A 27,499-nucleotide genomic window follows, 5' to 3' on the forward strand; every position below is an offset into this window, starting at 1 on the left:
CATGATGATGACATAAATCGCATACTATAATATCGCATCTGAACCTTGTACCACAATTGTAGTCCCAACTCCTTTATACCCAACTGAACAGTTTACGTCCTGAAATGCCATCTCTTCCTTCCCCTCCTGCTATTACAACAATTGTACTATTCTCCTGGATCAAGATCTAGTCAGTAATATACATTTTTATTAACTCCCCACCCCCCTCGCCTTCTGACGGGCCGCCACGAAATGTTAGAAATTCCAATCTCTAAGGTTGTGCTTAGAACCTAGCTTATGGACACTAAAAGTGTAATATTTGCCTAGTTTGGTAGGAACTTCATGGAATGGGGGTGAATGAAACTAGAGGAAGTCTTAAGCACGGCTGTCACCATGTCTTAGTTACGAAAATGGGTTCTCCCATTTGGGCAGGTGCCTGATAGTGAAATATAATGACACTTACGGAGCCTCATGGAGTAAGGGTATTGGTCGCGTTGAAGGTTTCCAACAAGTGGTCCCAGCTCTTTGTGATTGGTTCCTTTCTTAGGCCTCTATTTTCCTCTCTACGGATAGCTACGCTTTCTGCCAATCCCCATTTTTCCTCTTCTTCTCTCCAACTGAGCAGTGTAGGGGCCACAGGGGATTTCCATCTCCTGGTAACACCTTGTTTAGCAAGAAGTAAAGCCAGATCCGCAAATCTGGCTCGTACCTTGTGTTCTTTAGTTCTTCTATATAATCCTAATATACATGGCTTTACTTTGTGCCACCATGTATCTCCCATTACGTCTTTAAGGTAGTCGTGATTCCACCCCAGTATCTCTTCAGGCTGGGGCAAGACCAAAGCATATGTAATAAATCTGCATCCTGTTCAGGACCTCTAGAGCAATGTGGCAGGATAGTAAGGAAAATGGCATGTATTCTATGTGGGGTTATGTACGCTCTCTTCGTTATCATGTACTGAACACATTTAACACCTTGGCTGCTAGTGGTTTTTCCCTCCTGTGCTGGAAAGTAAGATCTATACTTGTTCATGACAAGGTCAGCTCGTCATAAGCACAGCCCCACTGCTCGTCATGAGCAGGGAAGGGATTAAAGCAGGTGTCGTGGGAGGTTTGTTTGGATATTCTAAAATCATTGCCCAGTCTTTGTCTGATAGTGGAATGTCAATGTCCTGTTCTCATTTAGTATGTGTTACAATTAGTGGAGAGGGACGTGCGTACGTATGCTCCGATAGAGCCAGCGGGTTAAGTGGCTAACTGTCCCCATGAGGTACACTAGGTGTACCAACTCATGAGTATTTTGTTCTGCCCCGTTAGGCGTCCAGTATTTCTTAACATACTGTGACAGACTTGCATGAGTCATGAACAGTGTCTCCATGACCCCCCGCTCGATGGCAAAATCTGTGTGCGTAAGTAACATTTTGTCCCCAAATAGATCCCCTATCGTTGTCACTGCGGCCTGCAACCACGGCTCTAACTTACGGGTAGTGAGTGCCCCTAGATTAGCGAGAATGCCCAGTAGCGGAATATTTGGAGCATATGCAGGAAGGGTATTCGTGTAGTTTAATTTCCTGCTTCCAGTATGTGAGTGCAGTTCTGAGAAGCAATCCTACCATGTGCGGTATTGATCCACTTGAGGAGAGCAGTCTATGCAGTGTGCCCTGCGCCATCTTGCGCTCCGAGTATGCAATTTCCTGACAGCCAATATGAGATCCATTGTAATTATGATGATAGGCAGTACGCATAGAATTCTGGGGCTCTTATCCCCAGCATCTGATGGGAGTTGTAGCTTTGCTAAGCTCAGGCGTCTGGGGCCTGTGCCCCAAATTAAAGTGGTTAGTGGTGCATTAAGGGTTGCGAATACTGCTCTCGGGATTACCACTGGGAGGTTTTTAAAAAAAATGAATTAAGCGCAGAAGCATAACCAGAAACATCGTAGAGTTTGCTAATCGTCCAGCCACCGATAGGGGCAGTGAAGTCCAAAACGCAATTTGAGCCCTCAGGGAATGGATCGATTTATGCAGATTGCCCTTTATAAGACCATTTTTGGTTCTATATATTTGGATCCCTAAGTATCTGATTTCACATAAATACTTGCTAATCCTGCTATGTGTTCAAACTGTGTGAAAAGTTTTGCTGTGGTATCCAAGTTGCTCCGAAGTTTCCTAGTGTATCGGATAATGCAATCTGCTTAAAGTGATAGGGCATGATGGGCGCCATTTATGTTTATTCCCCAGTCCGCTGAGGACGCTCGTAGTTTGTGGGCTAGTGGTTCAAGGGCAAGGGCAAACAATATGGGAGAAAGGGGACAGCCCTGTCTTGTGCCTCACTGTATTTGATACGGTTCTAATATGTGTGATCCTGTACGCACCCTTACTGTGGGAAGATGATACAATAGTTAGATCCAGCGGGTATAGGCTTGTGGAATCCCAAATTTCTATATTGCAGCCAACATATAATCCCAGCCCAGTGTAACGAATGCCTGAGTGATATCTAGCGTGATACGTCCTCTGTGTTACAAGCAAACATGATATTACACCGTCTATGTATATGCAAAGACGTATTGCGTCCAGGGACAAAGCCACATTGATCTATATGTACCAGCTTCAGTACGAGGGGCTGTAAGCGATTGACTAGTATCTTAAACTCAGTATTTAGCAAGGAAAGTGGATGGTATGCGGATAACCGAGTGGTCCCTCCTAGGCTTAGGAAGTGAGGTTATTAGTGCTTGTGAGTAGAGAGGGGCAATGTGCCTGTTTCTAAGGCTTCCTTCCTGTAGTTGTGGGTCTAATTGTTGTATATAAGTAGCATAAAACTCTATCTAATCCTGGGGTTTTGTTATTAGGAAAAAATTATGGTATAACTGATGGATAATGTGCCAGAAGGCATTGATGCTGTGCAACGGATTGGCGCGCTATGGCGCTCCTAAATTGGTGTCGAATGCGGAGTAAGTCATATTATACAATTGCCCTCTCCAAATATTCTGTAGTTTGGTGGCTTCTAGTGCGGTTAGGTGTGTCTCCTGTAAGAACACGATTTGTGCTTTTTGTCAGATCAATTGGGCGTGTACTCTATGCCGTTTGTGGGGTGATCCCATTCCCCTAATGTTCCATGTGGAGCAGTTATAATATTGTGTTGTATCTAGCCATCAGAGTACATGGAGATAAATCAGTTAGGAAAGAGTTTCTGTGAGTTCAGGCCCGGCAGCACCCAGTTAAACACCCCAATACACGGTACAACTGCTGATCTTGGTTCGACCAAACAATAATACCAATACTTAATAACTCAAAACATTTAACATTTGCTACTGCATTGGGGGCCATGGCTAAAAGTAACTTTGGGGAATTTCCAACACTCCAAAACTCCAAAAGATAACCTTCCTTAAGCAAAAAAGAAGGGGGGGCAATGCCAGTCCCCGGCCCCGGGGTCCCACCACCTGCGCCCTGAGTCAGTGTTCAAGTCTCTGTGGGAACAGGAGAGAGCAGACGGCCCCCAGTTGGAAGACTAGTATTGTTCCTCTGTCATGTGCGGAGTTCACAAGGTGCCTATATGACAGTCTTACCTTCTCCAACGGGAGAACCAGGGATCGTCTCTCCCATCAGTATTGATATTACTTACAACTTGCATCCCAGGAGGTCTGCCACAGTGGTATAGCCCTATCCATTTTGATCGACCTTACTATAGTCCTTTAAATGAGGAGTGCATTCACTGTGTGTGAGGACAGCGAGGAAAACAGTGGTGGGCTTTGGTCCGGCTCCGATTGAGCTGCATCTCCCGTCGATGATTCGTCATCTTTGACTATTCTTGTTTCTCTTAAGGTGGCAGCAGAAATGATAGCCCTTCTCTGCTCCTCCAGCGATTGTGGGTAGTGTTGGAGCCGTGTTTTCATCATATCATGATCGTAGACACTGTGATTGCTGCCGCCTAAATTGTGTCTCCTCTGACTGCAGGTGAGCCGAATTAATAGGTCGGTCCTGGAAAGTACGTTTGATCCACTCCCACATTTCCGCAGGGGTATCAAAGAAGTTACTTTTTTGTTCATGTATAATTTTGAGTTTTGCTGGATATAAGAGGGCATATTTCAAATGTATTGCCTGTAGATGTTGCTTATCACCGTGATATTGCACCCTCTGCTTCTGCACTTGGACTATGTAGTCCGGGAAAAAGGAAATGCTTGCATTGTCTTTTGTGATTGGTGCTTGTTCCCTTGCAACTTGTAATATCTTGTCACGGTCTCTGTAATTGAGCACTCTGGCTACAACGGGGTGGGGGTCATGTCCGGTACTCTTCTCTGCGTGGCGACCCAGTGGGCTCTTCCGATGCAGAAAGCATCAGTTAGGCGTCAAGGGGCAGGGTGGGGGGTAGTATTCGATGGATTATGGAGCTTTACAGGTAAGTAAACATATAAATAAATAAAACGAATTTCGTTGTGTGCACTGTATCCCCAAATGCGATGCAGTGCATGCAATGAAATTTGTTTTATTTATATATATGTTTACTTACTTGTAAAGCTCTGTAAACCATAGATTACTACCCCTCACCCTGCCCTTCCCCACGTCACCGCCCGGCAGTTACACCCACTACCGACTGCGGATGGTCACGGTGGCATAAGTGATTTGAGCCAGGCTTCTATGTAGAGCGTTGCATTTTGACACTCCGAGTTCTCTGGCAGGCCAATAATGCGCACACTATTTCGACGTGTCCTTCTCTCTGCATCTTCTATCCTTTCCTGTAGAGTTGCAAGCTGATGTTGCATTTTTTCCAGCTCATTCAAGTGTTCTTTTTGTTTTGGGAGCTGTTCCTGCACCGCCATTTTGCTGACAGTCACCTTTTCGGCGACTTTCTAGTGGTCATCTCGGATAATAACAATGTCTGCCGTAAGGGAGCCCAATTGCTACTACATCAGTGTACGTGACTGTCGTATTTCTTGTAGGATGAGATCCAATTTGTCTGGCTGTGTGCCCTCCACTGTGGGGGGTACCATCTCTGTAGATGTGGTGGTCGAGGCTGTGTTGAATTCCTCTGTATCCTGATTCCTGCCCTTCGTACGTCCAATTTTGCTGCTAGTACAGTATCAGAGTCAGATGTGGGATTACGGAGTTGGTGTGTTTCAGTGGTTATTGTCCACACCGAGTCGACTTCGCGGTTAAGATTATCTTCCCGTTAGGAACCTGCCGAGACGTCTGGTTCTTGTTTCACCTGTGGCCAATGCTAAGCTTCAGTAGTAATCTCTCTTTGTTCCTCCAAGATGGGTGTTATGATTGCATCTGAGCTAGTATAAGAACACTTTGGAAGTGTCGGTCTTGCTGCAGCGACCAGCTGCCTAGGGACGATGGATGTTCAGACCCCGAGAGATGTACGTCTCTGCCTCCAGTGTCAGGCACAAGGATTGCGCCTTCTGCAATTTCCTGACTTGTGCCAATTCTTTTCAGTCTATGTTATGGCCGCAAGAAGGGCCTCCCTTGTGGGCAGACCCCTAAGCCAAACCTGCCGTGACCCAGTGTCTCTATGTCACTTTCTAAACAGCTGGAAATAGTATCAGGGAGTCGAATAGGCCAAACCAGAATCCACTTTGAAAACAACCAAAAGCAATGTTGTGTGGTAATTGTAGTGACGTGACTATGTGTCTTAATATGCACTAATTCTCCTTTTTGGAAAAAAGGTGCCCATCAGTTCCCGCCTGAGTCCGCCCTGCATCATCTGGGCTCTCCTTACCCAGGAGAACATGTGATGTTACTACCTGTTGGATAATGTTAGTATACTTTTTAGATATTTCTAAAGTTTGTTATGGGGACTGTCAAGATATTGTTAAGCGGGTAACTGAATTACAGTGCCAAAGTATTCTCCTGGGTAAGGAGAGCCCAGATGATGCAGGGCGGACTCAGGCGGGAACTGATGGGCACCTTTTTTCCAAAAAGGAGAATTAGTGCATATTAAGACACATAGTCACGTCACTACAATTACCACACAACATTGCTTTTGGTTGTTTTCAAAGTGGATTCTGGTTTGGCCTATTCAACTCCCTGATACTATTTCCAGTTGTTTAGTGATTAGTAGGGCATGTATCTGGTAGGTCGTTAAACTAGCCCAAGGACCCCTTCTTAATGTATATGTTTTTTCTGGTCTATGTCACTTTCCCCAAATGCCATTTAGTCCACAATAAGGAGTTACCAGTGGGAGCCAGCCCCTCGGGCCACACTGGATGTGTTTAGTCACTCTGTAGCACCCGACACTGCCCTCTCCGCTGCACAGCTCCGGCCTGGGCCTCCACAGTCACTCCAAGGCACTGACCGTCTTGCCTGCAACCAGGTGTCACAAGGTTTATCACAAGCCAGTTCCTGGTCTGTATTTGCAGCTAACGGCCCGCATCGCCATGGAACCCATGTGGGTGCTGCCACACTGAGTCAGAAGGGCAGGGGGGATAGACCCCCTCGAGTCACAGCTCCCATTGATGGGTAGTTTCAAAGGCTCATTAATAGGTAATTCATATAAAACTAATTCCAAGTTTGCAGTAAGGGGATCCGCATATTTTTCCAGTGGAGCAGTGTTCTAGCGGATCCTTGGCAGTTCAGTGAAGGGCCTCACCTTACAGCAGGCCACTAAAATATGTGAAGGCATCAGTCTCACTTCCGGTCACAGGCCTCACCTTGATGGAGTCACCAGGGCCTGGAAGTCCGTGGGTTTTTACCTTATTTTCTCTTGTTTTTAGAGAGGTCTTGATCTCAACTTTTCTGGAGCAGCTGTGTACCTACCCCTTGGTGACACTCACAGTGGGAATGAAGTGCAGATTAACTTGCCCTGAGCCTGTAGCTTATGGGCTCCGCGGCGCCCGATGGGGACCAGGGGCACTCCTCCAGCCAGGATCACCTGGGGCAAGTGTTCCACTCCTGTAGATTTATTGCCCTGTTGGGGCCTCCACCGGCCCAGTCTCCAGAAACACAGTGTGCTCAGTGAGTATTTCAGGTCTCGGTGCGATCCTCACTCCAGTGTCCCATATGGCTCTCCAACAGCAGCTCCGACCGGCCACATGCCTTGCTCCGTTAGGTCCGCTTCTGATGCGAAGCCATCCAGTGTTATAGTGTCCAATGAGGACCCGAGGCACTTTACCACACCACGGGCTGCTCCAGGATAATGGTTCCGGTCTGCAGTGTCCTTCTTCTAGAGCCGCAGCAGGCCCCACATTCGGCATCGTACACCACCAAAAGAGCTACTGCCCTTGGAGCCACTTAGCGGCAAGCTCCCCCGACAGTCTCTAGACCCAGGTGCCGCCAAGTAGAGCACGGCTCAGTTCCCCTCACCTCCAATCTTGCAGGGTGCTCGGTGGGACAGCAGACTCCCTCCGCCTCCAGGATGGTCAGGGGGTGATAGCAGGGCGCTCCAGCTCCTTCCTTAGACCAAAATCAGCGCGCTATCCTCCGTCAGGAGCAGGGCACAAGTCCTGTAAAAAGAAGTGGGGGGACTGACAATAGGTGAATGACCTTGTGACCTCACGTGCTTAGCGTGTCCCAGTGTCTGAAAATTACACCGGGACACGTTCGGCATATTTCTGTGGGGCCCAGCTTCTTGGTAGGGGGAACAGCGTCCACCCAGTGAAAAGAGTGGGGGACGCCATGTACCTGCATGTACCCCCGACTCGACCCCTGGTCAGGAGAAGACGAGGGCTGTCATCTTCTTCTGAGCCAAGCCGTTGCGCACTTCCCTCACATCGGAGTCGCACACCAGATTGACTTTGCTCAGGGTGCATACACTGAGTCTGCAGTGTCCCCGCCATCCTCCTCAGCCCTTCTGGGGCACGGATGTCACCCCTGATAGTGTATTATGGAGCAAATGGAGGACCCCGGCTGGGAGCCTAGCAATTATACGGCCGCCATGCTCTGTGGTTAGCCACGTCTCGCAATATTCTTCACCTTTAGATCAACAATGATTGTCAGGGATGTTTACCATCAAGGAAATATGTTATGGAAGGTGTTTGTATTCTTAAATACTTGCAGCAGTGTAGAGAGGTCATGGTCATACAACAGCTTGAAACATTAGTTCTCTTGGAAATAGACAAATTCAATGTTATGTACATAAGCTTTGTCACCTGCAAAACCACATGACAAGAACATCAAATTCTAAAGTAACATCATCATAATAACACAGTCCTGACAACAGTGAACTGTCTGTCCTGTCAAGCAAAAAATTATTTTCTGTGTCTATTGCACATCACTCAAAGCTGGCACAAGCGGGATCCATATCATCTCTAAGAACTTGCTCCCCACTTTTTAGCCATTAGGAAATTGGTGTCCAATCAGTCTTTCCTCATCTGCACAGAGAGGTGAAAAAGAACGATATCTAGAATATGGAATATCAAATGTATTGAGCCGACATTTGGAAAAACAAATTGTCCTTTGTAGCTTCAACATTGCTATTTCTCTTTAGAAAATTATTTTGCTTGTGAAAGGTTATTACTTTAATCCCTACACTTCCCCCAAAGGTCTATCATTTTTGAACATGTAATATTCACAACCTCAATGGAGAGAATTAAATTCAGAAAAAAATAATACCTGGTGAACATATCTGATAATATACTGTGACATTTTCATCTTGAAGCTGACTTACCTCCAGCTATAACACTACCACTGGCTCGAATATGAAGCACACTGAATTAACCAAGGTTAAGCAGCATATAACTAGTGAAGCAATTTTCAAGAAAACTAAACCAAATATAAGCCAGTTGATGAGTAATATCAGTGAAGAAAGAAATGTTGTATCTAGCCTCAGAATATGTACACATCATGCAGATTTGCAACTTTATAACCATGGACATAGTGTAATTATTTTCAATTGTAGACATTTGTGGCTTTATGTGCTTTGCTGAGCGCAAGTTATTGGAAAGGAGATTTGTTGATTGTCTTGTTTTATTTCACAAGTGTTTTAATTTTATACAAATTGACACATGAAACAAACAATGAGATCCCTTAAAAATGCATGTTTCAAAAGATAGAAGCAGTGAAGATAAAAGATCCACATTCTTAATCATTATTATGAATTTATATATAAGGGTTTTACATCCAGTGCTAACATAAATTACAATGTACAGAACATCAGTAACCATTTTATGTTCCAATACAAAATGACTTATATTAACCCAATAAGTAGATTAATGCATATTAGATATTTCAACACAAGATGTTTGCAGCACATTGTACCTTGCCAATTTCTGGTGCAAACTCACTTATGGTCCTTTAGTTCCAGCATATGCAAATGTAGAAATCAATACATTTCAATAACATGTAGCACATTTGGTCCCACAAAGATGACAGACAGTATTGGATTTGCAAACAATGAAGGTTTATTAAAGGATTAGCAAATGTACACGTTCAAACCATCAAATTAGTTGTAAGTCAATATTCAATACATGAATGAATTAGTCAATATATGTCACAGCAATTCTCTATCAATAAATGCAAAGAAAACGTGTTAGAAAGTGGTCTCAAAATAAATCAAAGCAGATTCAGTTTGCTGTGAAAGGGATACCCTACTCAAGTAAACCTTAGACTAGTAAGCAGGGTAGGCATTTGCGCCTCTAGTGTGAGGGATAGGGAGTCTGAATGGAATTCCATTCATCTAAACGCTTCAAGCACCTACCTAAAACAACAAAATTCCAACATTTTTAGTAACGAGTAATTTCTCAAAAAGCCAAACAGTCAAGAGAAAACAGAACATATATAGATTCAGTCCATTTAAATATATAAAACGTTCTTGCAACCAAGCTTTGACTGTAATGTTGACTAGCAGATAAGACATATGGGCTGCTTGCACCTGCAGGTACAGCTAAAAGGCCTCCATTCAATTAAGAAATTACACCCCAAACATAAAGGACAAAACATTCTTTTCTACTTGAGAATCGAGAAAAAATTAGCATTACACATTTTCAATGTTGCTTCAGCTTTCAACTAGAAACAAAGGTTCAAATTACACAACACTAAGTAGCACCTAACAGGAGACATTTTTACATACTGGCCTACATTAGCTAAAGTCAGTTCAAAATGGAAAATACACTTTTTTGTGTTATATGTTAATGTTCTTATATGTGCAAAGCATTTAATTATGAACAAATCATTATCAAGATCCAATATAAATTAATGCACTCGTATACCAAATACGTGTATCTACTGCAAAACCAACCATGTTTGGCTGGTACCCCGTAACGGAAATGCTAATGTACTTGTTTATAAAAAAATTAATAAATCACTTTGAAATAAAAAAGAAAAAAATGCTCTGGTAAAAGAGTGGACGTGAAATGAAAATCATTTCAACTTTAGGTTTCTTAATAGACTTCCAACGCTAAGTAGTTTCTTTTGGCACCTGCCACAGCCCTCAAATCTTCTCTTCTGTCATATTCAAGAGTTTACTTGTGCATCATGACATAAATAAACATGCATCGAACTTAACATACTTATAAAAATCCATTTCCTTCCTTTAATTCACTTCTTTCCAGAAACTACATACTTCAGAGTTTGATCAAACATGCATTCGAGTCAAGCACTTTTCAGTCACTAGTATTTCGTGAAAGCGTTTTTATTGCTTCCAACAGATGTTGAGATTCCTCCCACGCCTACGGGTATTACTACTGTTATTTAACCAGTCATTCAAGGTAGTTTTATGACCACATTATTCCACCAATATATTCAAAGGGACCTCAGATTATTTTTCCCCCACCTACTTAGTTATTTTACTGTTTGATAACTGAGTGTGTAATCTGTTTATGTGACATGTAACATGCAGTTGTGATATGATAAATGCACATGGAGTTAATTTGAAAAAGTAACCTTCATCTGCTTCATTAGGCAGAACCAGACCTCTAATTTAAGTGATCATCCTAATCCTCTGAATTTACAAAAGGCCATCAACAAGTTTGTGATGAATTTGCTGCTTAATTTGACAGGACTACCCATATGAGAAGTCTCAGATACAGGTGTGCTTGTCAAAGTGTGGCCAGCTAAACCAAGTGCTAATATGGGAAGAAATATAAGCAAGGTGTTACATTTCTGGAAAAGATAATGACGTTTTTTGATGGACCTCTAAGATCTTCAGCTGAACAAAATAATTCTGGCTTCTTCGCCTCCCTACGTCCTAGATGAAGTAGAACAAGAGCTTCTGGTTTGCCCCTAGCTCACAACATACTGACATGTTTGGGCTAGGAGGTTCCTGGCTCAGAGGAATTGCCTTCAACAATTTACAATTCCTCACACATTTGCAAAGAGCACAAAATGAACAAATAATTACTCACTGCACTTGTTGATAATGGGGTGATTGGAAGTAGCGTCAATGTCTGCAGAGTTTTAAGCAATCAATTCATAATCATTTTTATACCCCCGAAAGTACCTGATTGTAATATGACGTTGGATCAATGAGTTATCAGCACACCTACTATAAAATTGAACTACATGAATTTGGTGATTAAATGAATAAGGAGGTTACTTCTGCTCAATTATAGTGCACAGTCTTAACATGAAATAGCAGAAAAGACACTGGAGATTCAAAGTAACAGATCAACATTTTTAATTAAAAGTTATTTTCTACAGTCGTACGTTGTATCCTCGGGTCTACACACCACCTGTTTTGTGGTAGAAATGTCTCAAAGTCATCAAAAACAATTCATCTATACTTGTCTAACACTTGGGTGAATAGTTTATTGGTGTTTATATGAAAGGATAATTTTAGCAGAATATTTATCTCTGTCGTTAGGGAAAAGCCTCTGCATTGCATTAGTTCTGAATTTATTTAAACATGCATAAACTTATAAACGTGTTTTTGCACTTTAAAACGTTTTTCTCAACAGAGGTAATATATTTCACTGTGGAGGAACTCTTATTTATTTATTTATTTATTTACTGACATTTATAGAGCGCGAACAATTACCCGTGGGCGTCTCGGCGCTAGACTGCAGCAATGTCCCTCCCCAGGCTGAAGTGAATGTAGACTCGTGTGCTATATTTATTGGTTGAATAGCCACGTCTTCAGTTTTTTCCGGAACTGAAGGAGTGAGGGGCTTGTTTTTATGTGGTGTGGCAGAGTAATTCCCACTAATCATGGTTGCTCCCCCCATCCCCACCTTAGAAAATACATCTAAACTCCAAACAGCCAAATCTTAACAAGCCTATTGAATGCGGGGTGATCAAGTTGTAGACAAAGGCATGGGGCTAGTAGTCCTAGAGTCGGTGGCCTAAATACTAAATAGTTTGCCTTTGGTGTGCCCTCCTTTGTCTGAATTTTGGAGGCGCACTAGGCTGGGAGAACAGCAGTCCCATAGCAGGTTATTTTATTACATATTTGGCCAAGTGATTAAAGACTTTATGCACATCACATACCTGTTTTAATTTATTATGCTGTTTAATAGCTAGGTAATGGGACCATATGTTCATGCCAACAACTTTTGATAATAAATGTTGTGTCTACATTTGTAAGATGGAGCAATTGGCCAGAAATGCTTTTGGTAGGCAGTGGTTAAAAATTGCATTTTTCCAACCTGACCAGAATAATTGATCTCACACTCAGGTACTGGTAAAATTCATGATTCACATAATAATTTCTAGCTCAAAATTGTAGGATGTCAGTCTTCTCCTACATTTGTCGCAAGTATGAGGTCTTATTACTGCAACACATCCAGCTAACAAACAGCATGTGCAGGCTTAAGAAGGATTCCAAAAAGTGTAGCCAAAATTGCATTGTCCAAAGAGAGTAGACTCTGGAGCTCAAAACCCCTAATTAATTTGTAAGCATTGAATTATTATAGGTTTCTAGCACTCATCCTGACAAAGATTGCGTGGAAACCTTATTTTAGTAAGGATTGGCAGAGGATTAGCAGAATCAATGTGGATATATACCTAAGTATTGTCTCCATATACAAAAAATAGGCTGTGGCCTATAATAAGATTTTCCAGTAGGCAAACATAGATGCTGATAAGTAAAGGGCTTAAGACCCTCCTGATGGGAGAGGTTGAAAAGTTAGAACATGATCCAGTCCAAACTCTATCACATCAGCTTCCTGTTCTCAGAGAGCCTAACTGAATCAGGCGGTTGACGGCATCGAGTACCTTTGAAAGATTATAAAGGCTGACACATTCCCAGAATAAACTACTTTCCCTATTTCCTCTGTTACATGTAACATGATAGATTTCTTTCTACTTTATGGCTGAAAACCTACTTGTAATGGGCTAAGGAAAATGTTTTTTTTTTTACATTAAAACTTATGTTATGAGGATGTCTAAAACTCTGCTGGGTCTAGTGTCCTCAGCATCATTTTCAAATGACATCACTATCTTTGAATGATACCCTATGTCTGAGCAAATGACTGGATACAATCTTTGCCTGACTGGTAGGGTCTCATAGTATCACTGCAGACACCTTGTTTTTGCTCCATAAAGAAAATCTGTTGCAAAAGTACCTTTCAGAAAATGTATCATATCTCTACACCAGGGATGAGCGCTTCCTTGTAGTAGTCAACCCTGGAACGTCTCAGACCCTGTTCTTCACAGGTGAAGGTACCTCTCCTCTTTCTATGAGATCTTAGAAGGAGACTTCCTTTTCAGTGCAATACTGGCAGTAGGTTTTGAACCCTGACACCTTTCAAGAGATGCCATGTGGGCACTTTCACTTAGCTGAGAGGTCAAGCAGTTTCACGGGTGGTAGATCATCAGAAAGTAGCCTGCTGCTTTAAACTGTGGAGCACCTCATATGAGATTCTTGCAGTAGCAAAGCAAATCCAAATGGTTCAAATCTATATCCACAGATATTCTTTTGGCTTATTGCCTTTTGACTGAGATGGTTACTCTCGGATCTTCCACCTTTTAGACTAATCACCTGAGTGATTCACAGAATAATTCACTCATGGCTTTATTTCTGAGACAGAGTTGATACTTAAAAATGCGCAAAATATCATCCTTTATCCTAGATGAAAGGGAAGATCCATATTAAAGCCCAGCATCATTGAACGAGGCACATGACGTTCAGGCATTTTAAAGAGCAATGATTTCAATGTCAGACAAAACTTTTTTCTTTATTTTAATTTTCTCTTGCTATTATTGTGCTTCCTTCTGCTTATCTTTTTCCCTGTCTCATTCTCAATATGCTATTCAACCCCTCCCTTTGAAACTTTTTCTACTTTCTGATTCCATTTTTGGATCGTCCATCCACGCCTTTTTCTGGTCTCTTTCATGTCAGCTGAGTAGTCCTTCTTCAGCATGGTTTGTGTTAAAACGTCAACCTTGCTGATGATAATGGCTGATTTATGTTTGCACTTTCAGAAGCTTCCCAGGATTCTCCAAATATGGCTTTCTTTTGATAAGCTCAATGCTCTACAGCGATATTCATGATTTTCCATTCTTTATATAGATAACAGTTTCCATTTGCTATAAATTCCATGTTGTGCATCCCTAATATAGAAAACCACAAAGTTCCCATCGTCTGATGACTTAAGACTTTATCTTGCAACTAACATATTTAGGCTGCCAATTGCATTCCTTCTATTTAATTGATAAGAGATTAGTCTAGAATCTTCACACAGCTGAACTTTACATTTATATAGAACCTACAGATTAAGAAACAGCCGCCACCACCCCACATTCAGTGCTACGGAAAAAATCTGATTTACAGATTCTCTATGCCTTGGCTTTGAAGGAGGGCAACGCTGAGTGGTCATGTGAAGACCCTCAGAACATGCATTCTCTTCCATGACATTTTTGAAACTTTGGAGAAAGTAACATAATTTGTTGCCCTATTAGAACATTGGTCTTCTCCGCACGCAATGGCTGTCAAACACAGAGATTACATTACATGGAGACCTACATGACCAGATTGGCAATTGGTCCTGTTTGAACAAAGCTGCTCTACGTTTGAAACATAATTGTCGCAACTTTATTTTGTGACATGTAAATTAGTTTTCAAAGAAAAACTGCGCTTGGAAATGGTTCTTTGAAATTTTAATGTAATAGAAAACACTCAATATCAAAGTGCTGTCTATTCCTTGATGGATATATTAAGGTAAGCCAGCATTTACATTTTTTCAAATAATTAATTTACGAAAATTTAACTCATGACACCTATCAAGGAAAGGTAGCTGTAATGGCAGGTTGATTCAACTTGCCACTGCAAGCTATGGCAACAACTACAAAATGTATTCATTAAACATTCACATTCAGTGTTGAGCAAGGCACATATTTAAAAAAATAGATGAAGATCATAAAGGCTCTTGTAGTAATGTATAATCTACTTCAGTAATATACTTCAACTTAAGTAGTCTTTCTGCTTGTTTGTATTATCTTTATATTATTCACATTAAAATTAGCATGTGGTCTTCTGTATGTATTTGAGTAACACTATGGTGATTGAACCTGGGGCTAGTGATCTAGATGTTGAGCTGGTCAGTTGTACCTGGCACAGGCCACTGGATAGATGGGACCTTTTTGATGATTACAGCACTTTGCTTTAACCTTTTTTTAACTTCTTCCAGGCTAATTTTGTTTCCTTTTACCCTCATATGATGGGTATTCAAAGGATACCCATGTCTTTGTGATTCCCTTGAGAGATATTTGGGGGAAAAATTGAAAAAAGTGTTGTGCAAGTAAGCGTATGCTTTGGTCCCAAAAATGGTATCAACTAAAGTTTTGTAGTGCTAAGATCACCATCTTCCAAACTTTCAGGAACCATCAGAGTTGGAAACACATGTTTTTCCCAGGCTTTCCAATTTTCTAAGTGGTAGTCCATTTTTCCAATTTTATCTGTTTTCAACATACTTGCAGTTGTGATGGAAACAGGTATGAAACCAAGGGCTGAACCCAGAATGTTATACAGTTTAAATAAGTAGACCAATTCCATATTCTGCATTGGGTCATTATTCTTTGCTTTCTAAAAGAAACTTTAGTGGAGCCTGCATTAAGAGATGGACCATGACTGGAATTACACACTTTGGATGTCTTTTCGTAAATGAGGGGTTACACTCGTTTGAAACCTTGAGGGAAACATATCATTTGGAATGGAGGGACTTTTTTAAATATCTACAAATTAGAGATTTTTTAACCCAAAGAATTAGAGAAAATACCTCGTTTAATAAAATACCGACAGCAGAAACATTAATAAAACCAAAAAAATGTACGATTGGTGAGATGTATTCTCACTTGGTATCCCTTCTTCCGGACAATCTCGAGAAGGCATTTCAGAAGTGGCAGGGAAAATTAACAATGACTATGGAAGAATTCAATCATGCCTATGATTTATCCCAAACCATCCTTATGTCAACCAAATTGCAAACACAATTTTATAAAACATGCTTTTTCTTGTATTATACCCCAGATAGAATCGCTAAATGGGGAAGTGGGAGGGGTACATGCTGCTTTAGATGTACATTATCTGAGGCGGATAGCATACACGTATTTTCTTCCTGTGTAAATTTATCCCCATTAAAACTGAGTATTGAACAGTTTTTAACTGAGATTCTAAAAACCAGAATAACCCTCTCTAATGAAATGATTTTGCTTGGAGTAACCAATCTCAATGAATCATCACTTGGACATGAACTAATATTTATTGCCATGGCGGTTCTAAGAATATGTATTGCTTCTGCCTGGCTAGACCCTAACCCACCATCCTTTCAACAATGGTTTTCTAGATTGCTAGCTATATTTAATTTGGAAATGGCTATATATAAAAGAACAGGCAGAAGAAGGAGGGTCAGGGGATTGAAAATTTGGAATCCTTTGATTGAGTGGTCCCAATCTCAAAGTAATTCTCTGTAACATAAAGCCATATTCTGCGAAATTTAAATACCACAAAAACTTAAATGGTTAAAGATGCATATTATTTGAAATCTAAAATTATCTAGATGTTATGTGTATCTCCTCAAAAAGAAGGGACATGTTTTCTTGGTTGTTTGATTAATTTACTTAGCCATTAGTGTACAATGTACGAATTTTCTAATTTTTCTGTGTTTATATGTGAAATATTCTTTGCCGAACCTGTATGACCTGGGGGGGGAGGGGGGGGGGGGGGTTATATACACTGGAAAAAACTCAATAAAGATAACTTAAAAAAAAAACTAAAAGAAACTAATTATTGAAATAGAAAAAAATATGGATCTAAGAAGAAAAGAATAGCAATTGAGGACACAAGTTTATTTGTTCACCATTGCCCTGATGGCAGATTTATAAAATTAATATAGTTATAAAATTAATATAGCTACATCTGGCAGCCCTTTTCTGGCATCAGAAATATAAAATATTTGTTGATCATCAGAAAGCACGCAATACCCATGGCTTACAACATACTTTTAATTCTATACTGACCAGCAACAATTCATATGCTAAAATCGAATGAATGAAAAATGTGCATTTGTATGTATTTTTTAAATGTGCCAAAGATATTGAGTTTAAGAAAAGTGGATATTTGAACATCTAACAGCCCATGAGAGACAAGACTTCAATTTAGTATAGAAGAAGGGATATGTAGCAGGTTGGCAAAAAATACAGGAACTCAAGTATTACTAGCGTCATTGTAAGTCTCAGTCTAGCAATCAATGATATTAGTGTTCTGAGTCCATTGGTCAACTTTACCTTGGGACATGGATAATATGTTCTTTATGCAGCATAATCCCTACTTATTGTACCCACTCTCAAACTATAGGATTTGTGTGCCCCACAACACCAATGGATCTGGCCCACCTAAAGTAAAAACTGTATTGTCTTCCTCTTCACTAGGAGCCCCACCTCTTCATCAAAATGGTATGCTGTTTCCAGGGCACCATGTAGATGTGCCCCGGGTTAGTTCAGATAGTAATAGCTCCTTCACACTCAGTGATAACAAGTACTCCATCTATTAGGCCACAATATGATTCCTAATAACCCTTGCTTGAACATTATGGTTAGTTTGTCCGTGGCATATGTAGAGGGCAATGGTGACAGGGGGCAGCTGTGATGAGTCTCACGTTGTGATCATTTGAATGGTGGGGACCTGATACTGTTGACCTTGACCCATTCTAAAATACTTTAATATAAAATCTAGATCCACTTTATTAGATTCGGCCAAATCCAAAGAATGAAGCAATCACCTGATTAATAGATATGATATCTATTCGAGTGTTTTTTTCAGATTCAGTAGAGGATACCCAAAGCACATCCAACCACATTACATTTAAGACCCTTGAATAATCAGTGCGGTGGAATGACCTGCAATAAACCCACCCTAGTTGGAATGAAAGATCTTGGGTAGGATAGTTGAGAGACAATTGGCATTACCATTAGTGTCAACCTTAAATTGGGAGAGTGGACAATAAGATTAGAATGCCCTGGGATCCTTACCCAGTTTGGTTAGGAAATTAGGTATGCCTTACAAAGTATAGATGGTAAGAAGCCCCTTTCAAATGAGTCCACAAATACTTTCAGCAGCTGGAGAGTGAGCTCCTCTGCAGATGCTTTGAAAAATTAATACTTTAACTCATCAATGCTAGTTATGTTATTTAATAACAATGACAACAACTGATACTGCTGATGGAGCCGGAAGTGTCTTTCTCTAGCAGTGACACAAAGGTCAATTGTTGTAGATATACAACAACTTCAGTCATATATTTAGGTGTACCTTAGTTTAAAGCATAATAATAATGGGGCCAATTATGACAGATTGTGCTATTATCATGAACTTGTTGACACTCTACGAATAGCAATAGTTCAAGTGTTGTTGAACCATTGATTCATTGCAAGAAGCCCAAATGCATATCCCTGGCAGATTTCAGCACTTGTATTAGTTGGGAGATTAATGTAATTTCTCTTTCTGCAGCAGTTACATTAAATAGTTCATTTGAGCCCTAACCTCCTATAGATGGCCGTAATCATTTAAGACATAGTGAGTCCTGGATCTGCATGGTGCTTTGAATCCTATATAAATGTGCCCTAAGCTTTGTAATTACCTATTTGTCTGGTCAAATGCATATCCCATGCATGCAAAGACATCATGCAGCCCTCTCAGATGTCATCTTGTCCAGGGCCCGTAGTTTCATTTAGTTCCAAACATTGGTTGGCGTTCAGTGCTAGCATGGTGACTAATGGAAGATCCCAGAGTGTCATACTTTCCCTTGCATGATGTAAAGTTTAAGTAGGCACTCCAATCAGGTGTGGTTGATGATAAGATAATGTACAACAGAATATTTCACAGCCAATTTCCTGGCAGATCAGGTCTTCTGTTAGGAGGAAGACATTAGTTTAGGATGAGGGGTCAAGCACAGTGGAGCAAAATGGGAATTGGAGCTTTCTGATATCACATGACTATCATATTATGTGTAGATCTTAGAACTATATAAAGTAATCTTTATTTTACGCATAAGAGGCCCAGCTAACGTTCCCGCATTATTTAACCGTCTTAACCAATATGTACCTTTCCTCTACGTTCTAAAAAGAGAAAGAGGGAAGAAGGAAAGAAAATGAAATAAAAGGGGAAGAAAAGGAGAAAAAAGAAAAGAGGAGCATTTTATGTTTTAATGTGACTGGCCATTGTATCCAGGAGTACTCTCCAGAATACTGGATTGTTTTTTATATGTATAACAAAATTTTGTTGGCTTTATGCCATGTGTCTGAACTATTTTGCTTATTATGTCTCAACTTTTAATATGTAATATAAACAGGAAGATCGTGATGCGGATGGTAAACATTTTACTATTGTAGACCAATTGACCTCGTGCTTTTATTTTTTTTGTACATGGTGTGAATTGTTGAACAAGTCTTTTAAGGATATTTGTTGTATATCCTAATAAATATATATTATTAATATTATTATATAAAGTAATCTGTACAATAGTTATCTTAGGAAGGGGACAGGGTACAAAGGTCAACCAAGCTAAATTCCAATTCAAGATTAAATTGAAAACCGTGCTGGTAATGATCCTTTGGGACATGTTAGATCAGTACAGATATAAATGCTTCTTGGCAAATTGGTGAGGAGTCACAGTTTGTTCCAACAAGACTACAAACTGTAAGTGGTATAAAGTCTCACAGGCACACACCCAAAAAATAATAACTGCTTCCCATATGCATTACTTTAGAGAGCGTAATACAGCTTGACGATTACCATTGCCATTATCACCCCCGTAGAGGATAAAAAAACCTTTGATGAGCACCCGCCACTGCAGCAACTGGAGCAAAGTACTTATGATCAGCAACTAACAGGGGACTTTTCTGCAACTGTTCATTTGTAATACATTGTATGTGGATATCTTGTAAACATTTCCTATGTTTGACTCTATTATTTAGTTCTCAAACGCTTCAAGAGGAGACATTGTAGAGGTTACTCACAGCACTACTGCAGAATCTGCTATTTAGATGTGAATGCGCTCCATGACTCCCACCAGGTCATTGTGGCCACCATCCAAATGAGCCCTTACACAGCCATCTCATAGTAACAGCCAATGCCGAGCCCCATCCTAAAGCTCCACCCCCCAACTGAGTAGTCATAGCACGACTGACGCTCTGACTCTAAGACTGCCACTCAGTTCTGATGCCTGTGCACTGCAAACCCATGCTTCGTCAGGGATTCTGATTGTGAGCTTTACTTTTAGTAATGCAACACTCCAATTTTCACCTGGTGAATTTCAGAACGTCCAATCCGTGAAAATGTACAGGTTGAATACCTGTGATAAATTTCAGACTTAATTCCTTATTTTCCCGGGAAACAAACTGAATTAAAGGTATTTTCTGCCTCCGGCATATACTGCACCCCATAATGCCACTATTTACCAAGAGCAGTAAGTACCTCAAACTCACCCTTCCTTCTTGTATCTGGGACCTTAGTGTAAAGCACAGGAGTGCACCGGGTACCAGAGAGGCATTGCGAGCACTCCCTTGGGCCCATCAAAGACCCTAGTAGCCATCCTAGACCTACCCCACTCAGAGAACAAAACAAAAGGCTCTGTGGGATCAAAACATCATTTGTGCTGTTTGTAAGCAGCCAATTAGGAGTATGCTCCAAGTGTGTGCGGAAGCCAATCTCTAGGGCTCACACAATCATTCATGGGTTGGCGTAGGCAGACGTCGGCCTGTATCAGGATAGCGCTGTGTCCATCAGAGAGTGGTAGCATTCACAATTCTTTAAAGTGTCTAAAGGCTGCAGTGCGTGCAGCTCACTTTCTTCCACCGCAGTGACGCAATAGACCTACACAATGAGCCACTATGTGCCAACACAGCAGACAGTTGAGTCTAAGTGACGTACCACACCCGCAATGCACATTGCTTGCTATATGTATCCCTTTTGGCTATTTCAGTGAAACCTTCAATGCACTCTGCATCCTACGCCTATCCAGTCTGTGTTCATCATTTTATTTTATTTTTTTAATTTCTATGCAGGTGCTCTGTTTTACCATCCACATCACTGAAACAGAATAGAAGTGGTGTTTTGGGCCATCTTAATGTAATGAATGCCATGATAAATACACAAGGCAGATAGGATTTTGTGATCACTGATGTCAATCCATAATATTCATTGTCATGACCCATACCTTTACAATTCTGGACCAAAACTCTTTATATCACTACCTCTTTGAAATGTTCATACTACTTTGACTATGCTGGTTTGGTGTAGAGGTGTTATGTCTAACAATCTCTGGAGAAGACAAGCCACTGAATTATAGTCATGCTCACTTATGTTCCTGTGTGCCAAACATTGCTTCCCTTCATTGCTTTCTCCTCAGCTGTCTTTGCCTTTCTCTTTTTCATTTTCATTTCCCCCAGTGGCCGCTGTATCATTGGATATATTTCTCTTATTCGTGTTTTCCTTCTGAGCGAGTCTCTTCCTGTTTGACTCCCCTCCTTCTTTTAAGATTATTTTCCTGCCACACATGCTGACCTCTCTCCATGTCTTCACAGATCCCTGCTGCATACCTCTTGAGCTTGCTGGACCTGTTGGAAGGCGGGTATGGTAAATACAAGAATCCTTACCACAACCAGATTCATGCGGCAGACGTCACCCAGACAGTGCACTGCTTCCTCCTCCGAACAGGGATGGTGGTGCGTATTATTTTGTAATGCTCTGAAATCAAAAGTTTGCTAGTTTAATTCATACTTCCTAGTGGATGTGCACAATGAGGAGAAACTCTCTTTATTTCAGACCAAAAAATGTTTCCTCTACTTACTCTTTTACAATGTTCTACTGTTCAGTTCAGTTCAAAATACTTTATTCGGTATTCATTGATAGAAACCATAAAAGTTACAATACAACTAGTTACATATTTAAGAACACAGTATGTAAAATTTCTAAATATAAAAGCAATGGTCAATTTATACTGACATTATTAGCACATATGAGAGGGAATTAATAAGAACCACAAGTAAAAGCAGTAAAACACAGCAACTTATTAAAAGTCCCAACTTTTCCTGAGGTTCATTGCTCATTTCAAGAAGCCGGCCAAAAAAGGGATACATTCTGGTTTGAGTAGTTGCAAATAAAATAGTGCTGGACGTACTTGCGCAAACTTTAGCTGTCTTAGGAGCGATTTAAGATAAAAGGTCCTAGGAAATTCATAATATTTACAAAAGAAAACAAAGTGAAGCAAATCCTGTGGAGACTTATTGTTGCGGCCACAGGATGCTAACACCGTTCCCTTGTGACTACCCCTAGGAACTGCTAATAAAAAATGGAAAAGGTTGAATCTAAACCTGATTAAAAGAAATCGCTCGTAGGCTCGGAGCGGCCAAAACAAGTACGGCTCCATGCCCACGGAAGTTTTAAACAATAAATGTGTCCTCACACTGGGTTTCAACAATTATCTCTCCTCTCTTCCCATTTGTTTTCTTTGTGTGAAGGAGTGCTTTATGAGCCTAATGTCCATTTTTGTAATACCTTCGGACTTTGAAAACAAATCAGGTCGCCCCAACATCGTAAAACAAGTTTTGAAATACTTAAACCAAGGAATGTTCATCATGTGATCTAAACTCAGGGCTTCTCTTAAAATGCTATGGGTGAGACCAACATGCTTGTTAAGCCAACAATGCAGCCAAAAAATGAGGGGACGTACAGCTAAAATATCACTTATAAATGGCATACCAGTTTCTTCATGGACAGACAGATTTGCAGTCCCCTTGGGTACGCTCAATAGCCGCTTTAAAAAGTTGTTCTCTGTCACCTGAAGGCCCTCTAGGTCACAGTATCCCCATAGGTCACTTCAATAGCTGGCCGTGGCGATACACTTGGCCTGGTAGAATTTTAGCATTGCTGCCACTGGGCGATTGCCCATTTTGGATGCAAAGCTGAATAGGGCCGCAATTGCCTTCTTGACCTCACCCCTTTTTTTGTGTAAGAGTGCAGCCCAGTTAAGCCGATGGTCTATCAGGACACCTAGGTAAGAGAACGTTAAGAATTTTGGGACCTTCACACCGGTGACCGTAAAAGTGTATGGAACTCTGGGGCGCAACCCCACCTGCATCACGTATGATTTTGTGTTATTTATGGACAGATCACGTTTGTCCATAAAACTGTGAAATGAGTCAAGTAGTGTTTGTAGCCCCTTTGGAGTTCGTGCCAGGAGGACTGCGTCATCCGCATAAAGCAGGACGGGCAGTCCTCTCCAGCCCACATACGGATAATCAGCCTTTGTTTCTAACAGGTAATTTTCTAGATCGTTGATGTATAGGTTGAAAAGGAAGGGGGCCAATATGCATCCCTGCCTTACACCCCTTTCGATGTGAAAATTCATCGACACCTTCAGGTCCCTGGAATATTTGATGTTGGCCTTGGTGTCCCTGTGTAGATCCCTCAGGAAGTCCACCAGGCTACGATCCACTCCCATGGCCTCCATGGACCCCCACGACCCCCCACGGTCAACACAATCGAAGGCGGATGACAGGTCCATGAAGGCCATGTAGATGGTTCCGGGTCGAGCCATGGTGTACTTCCCTATGGTCACATAGAGGTTTAGACACTGTGTCATGGTTGAGTGACCTGGACGGAACCCATACTGAGCATCCGTCAAGATTTTATTTTCCTCTGCCCAAATACAGTCTTTTTAATATGACACCCCCAACGACCTTAACAACAGAGTCAGTTAAGGAAATTGGCCTATAATTCAATTTGCAATTATGATCCCCCTTTTTATATACTGGGACTATCGTTGAGATGCCCCAGGATTCTGGGCATCCACCCAGCGGTCAAAATTTCAGCCCAGAATGTCGGGTTTGATTTAAAAAGGTCCGGGGGAATACCATCCGGACCTGGTGCTTTTTTGTTAGTCAAGTTGGCAATACCCTCATTAATTTCGTGCTCAGTGAACACCACTACTTCGCTATTTGCTACCCGGACCGATAAGTCTGGTTAATGGCACGTGCTTTTAAAGATACCTTCAATATGGGACACCCATTCGTCCTCGGTGATGTTGGAGCCCACTTCTCGGACCCCTTCCGCAAAAAAAGGTGATCGACTGATGGTACTCCAAAATCTAGAGCTACTTGACAGGGTAACCAGGTCTAAAAGCTCTCTCCATAGTGCTTCTTTTACTTCTGCCTTGCGCTTGGCCACGGCCCTTTTATAATTTTTCCTTAGAGTTACGATCAACACTTTGTCCCTCCGTGTTGTTTTCAGCCCCGCCTTGAGGTCTCTCGCTGCTTTAGAACATTCGCGGCAGAACCATTTGGGTGCACTTGTAATACTGATTTTTCCATGTGCATGCAACATTTCACCTACTTTGGATGCGATTGCCTCGAAGGACTTTATGATACCAGAGTAAGAAGAATTGTGGTTACGACAACATGAAAGCTCGGCTTCACAGGCTGCTGTAAGGGCATCATGGAAGTTGGTCGGAATTATCTTACTCCATTTAATCCGCCGCCCTCCGTTAATGGGTTGCAAGTTGTTACTGCCCTGTACTTTATCTTTTGTCCTCATTAAACTCCCACCCATAGTAGCACATACAGGGTTATGGTCACTATATAAGCTAGGGACACTAGAAAAACCCTGGAGAAGGTATAGGATAGATGTTGATAATATTATATGATCAATAAAGGTGTCGCAGCCTCTACCCTTGAACGTGGGTTCAGTTTGTTTACTTTGTGGAGGGCCAAAACCCATTGCAGAGGATAAGTCCTGCTCATTGAGCATGTCATTCAGTGCGTCACCCTCAGCAGTATGCTCAAAGTGAAGGCCCAATATCAGTGGACACCCCAATGTCCCCCGGGGACTTAGTATAGGGTCCCCACATAGGTGGACATTAAAGTCTCGACGTATAAGAAAATTATTTTTATGAGAGCCACCTTTGTGCTTAACAAATCTATTTAGCTCAGCAATCCCAAAACCTTTACCTTTATTGGTTGCATTGTAAAAGTTTATCACCAGCAAGGGACTACCCTTTTGTCCTAAAGAAATCGCCTGGATATTATTATTAGCCATAGAGATAACCTTAATTCGACAGCCGAGAGCCAGCGATACGAAAATTGCGAGCCCTCCCTTGGCTCTACCACTGGCTAATTTGGTTGCTGGGACAAAAAAAGCCCTATAACCTGGCAGCGCGATGTCACAATTCACCAGCCATGTTTCCTGAAAACAGATCAGCGTGAACTTGCTAATAAACTGTATCCATGAGGGGTCTGTAACTTTGCCTGCCAACCCCGCAAAGTTCCAAGATATCACATTGTGGGGTTGGGAGTACTCGGTGGTTCCCTGCACAACCCCGCCTGATTGGCCGGGCTGCAGTATTTCGGGGAGGTTGTCCTCCCTTACCACCTCCAGAGAAGTGTGTTTGCATTTATCCTGTATGGTCACAAAAAATACAGGATCAGGCACTTGGTCAACCCGTAAGCTGCTATTTAAGGGTGAGGAATCAGGGGGATAGAGTTTCTGGGCTTGACATTCCCCACGCAGTCAGTCACAGTCATTTAGACCAGAGAGAACTGCGACGTGGTTTGAGCTCTCAAATGAAGGCGGAGGCCCATATGCACCCCAGTTAGGCACCCTTAATGGTCCTAATTGTTGCGGGCCCATTCTCTGATGCCGTCTAAAATAGGGTGTCCTGTCATGGTATCCCTCATTCCTGATTCCAGTTTGGGGTTGGGTGCTAACTCTATAAAAAAAACCTAGGGGCAATATCTCTATTCCCTGCTCCCTCGGGCCCCCTCTTGACTCCGCATCCCGTAGTATGCTTTCTGCTATGAGTGGGTTATTAAAATTCACCACTATGCAGTCACCTTTCCTAGATTTTTGAGAGCTGCCTATCCAGAAAACACGTCGAACCATAAGGACGTTGTGTTTTATCAAGTGACCCTCCCTGGTGTTACAGTGCAACCAATGGGTGACCTTGTTTATAAGTTGGTTGAAGTCCTCTTTGGTTCCTACTGGGAGAGGTGGAACATTTCCTAGAACCAGCACTAGCGGTGTTGATTCTGGCGGTAGATCGATAACCTGAAGTTTATCTGTGTTACTGGGCCTTTCTTCTGATTTACCCGTTCCCACAGAGGCAAAGATCGTTTTGTCCATAGAGTGCTCAACTGTCTTCCCATTTCACCCGGTTTACCGGTGGCCCCCATGATTTAGATCTCCCTTCGGTTACCACATGCTCCTTAGTGGGTATGATTTGTCGCTTGGCTTCAAGAGCATTAAGGGCTGGTAAAATGGGGTTTATAGACTGAGTGACAAGGTGCGGCATTGGGCCTCCCATTTGGGGGCTAGTTGAGAGGCTTTCTAGTTTAAGGGTATTTGCTAACGTTACCCCTTGTAACATATCTAGATTCTGATTGATTATCTTCAGTCTCTCTACAATAGGCAACATAAAGGACTTAAGCAGCTACTCCAATTGGGGTATAAGACCTACTGAGTCGCTAGGACCAAGTGTGGCGCAAACAGGTGGATGGAATATTGATTTCGGGGGGTTGTGTACTGGCTCTTTCGTAACAGTGGGTAGTATGTTGTTAGCCAGTTTATCTTCCAAGGGAAGTGATTTGGTTACTTTATTAGACACTTTTGGAACTTTAGGTTTTCTACCTGCTTGACAACCTCCTCCCCTTTTCCTTTTCCTTTTCCCTGCTTGTGCGGGGCTATGATGCGATATTGTCTGTCTGTCATCAACTGCAGCCTTCTTAGAGGTTATTATGATGGGTCGATATTCATCAACAGAGGATTCACTATCAAGTGTCTTGTTTTCAAAACTGATGAGGCTACACTCATCTGACTCAGTATTTATGATCCTCAGGCCCGACCTACTGTTTCTTTTAAGATTTGCTCTTTCAGGTGTTGTAGCGTGCTTAATGTTACCCAAAGAGGATCGCTTTGTGCCCAGGAGTTCCAAGGATAAACGTTTTTCTGTGATGGCTATCTGCCGCTCTAGCACTACTGCAGCTCTTTTGATAAAGTTGTCTAATGTCCCTGACACACTACCCCCTGTTACACTTTGCGCTATCTTCCCCCCTTTCCTAGGTTGAAACACCATGATTTCTAGGCGAGGTCTTCTACTAATTATATCAGATACCACAGAAATCTAATACAAACAGATAAGGTACTAGATGAAGGGACGGTCCCGCTCA

At 41.7% G+C, this 27,499-nt stretch overlaps 1 protein-coding gene across 2 annotated transcripts in view; it reads left to right on the forward strand.

The window, feature by feature from the left end:
- The window catches only part of PDE1B (phosphodiesterase 1B), a 1,669,085-nt gene that overhangs the window by 1,089,964 nt on the left and 551,622 nt on the right, over positions 1-27,499 (forward strand). For both annotated transcript variants that reach the window (XM_086964603.1, XM_086964607.1), the window contains one exon: positions 21,863-22,003. In XM_086964603.1, coding sequence (XP_086820729.1) covers positions 21,863-22,003 — 141 coding nt within the window. The remainder of the gene's footprint in view (positions 1-21,862; positions 22,004-27,499) is intronic.

Source organism: Lissotriton vulgaris, chromosome 1_1, assembly GCF_964263255.1.
Source record: "Lissotriton vulgaris chromosome 1_1, aLisVul1.2, whole genome shotgun sequence".
Taxonomy (NCBI): Eukaryota; Metazoa; Chordata; class Amphibia; order Caudata; family Salamandridae; genus Lissotriton; species Lissotriton vulgaris.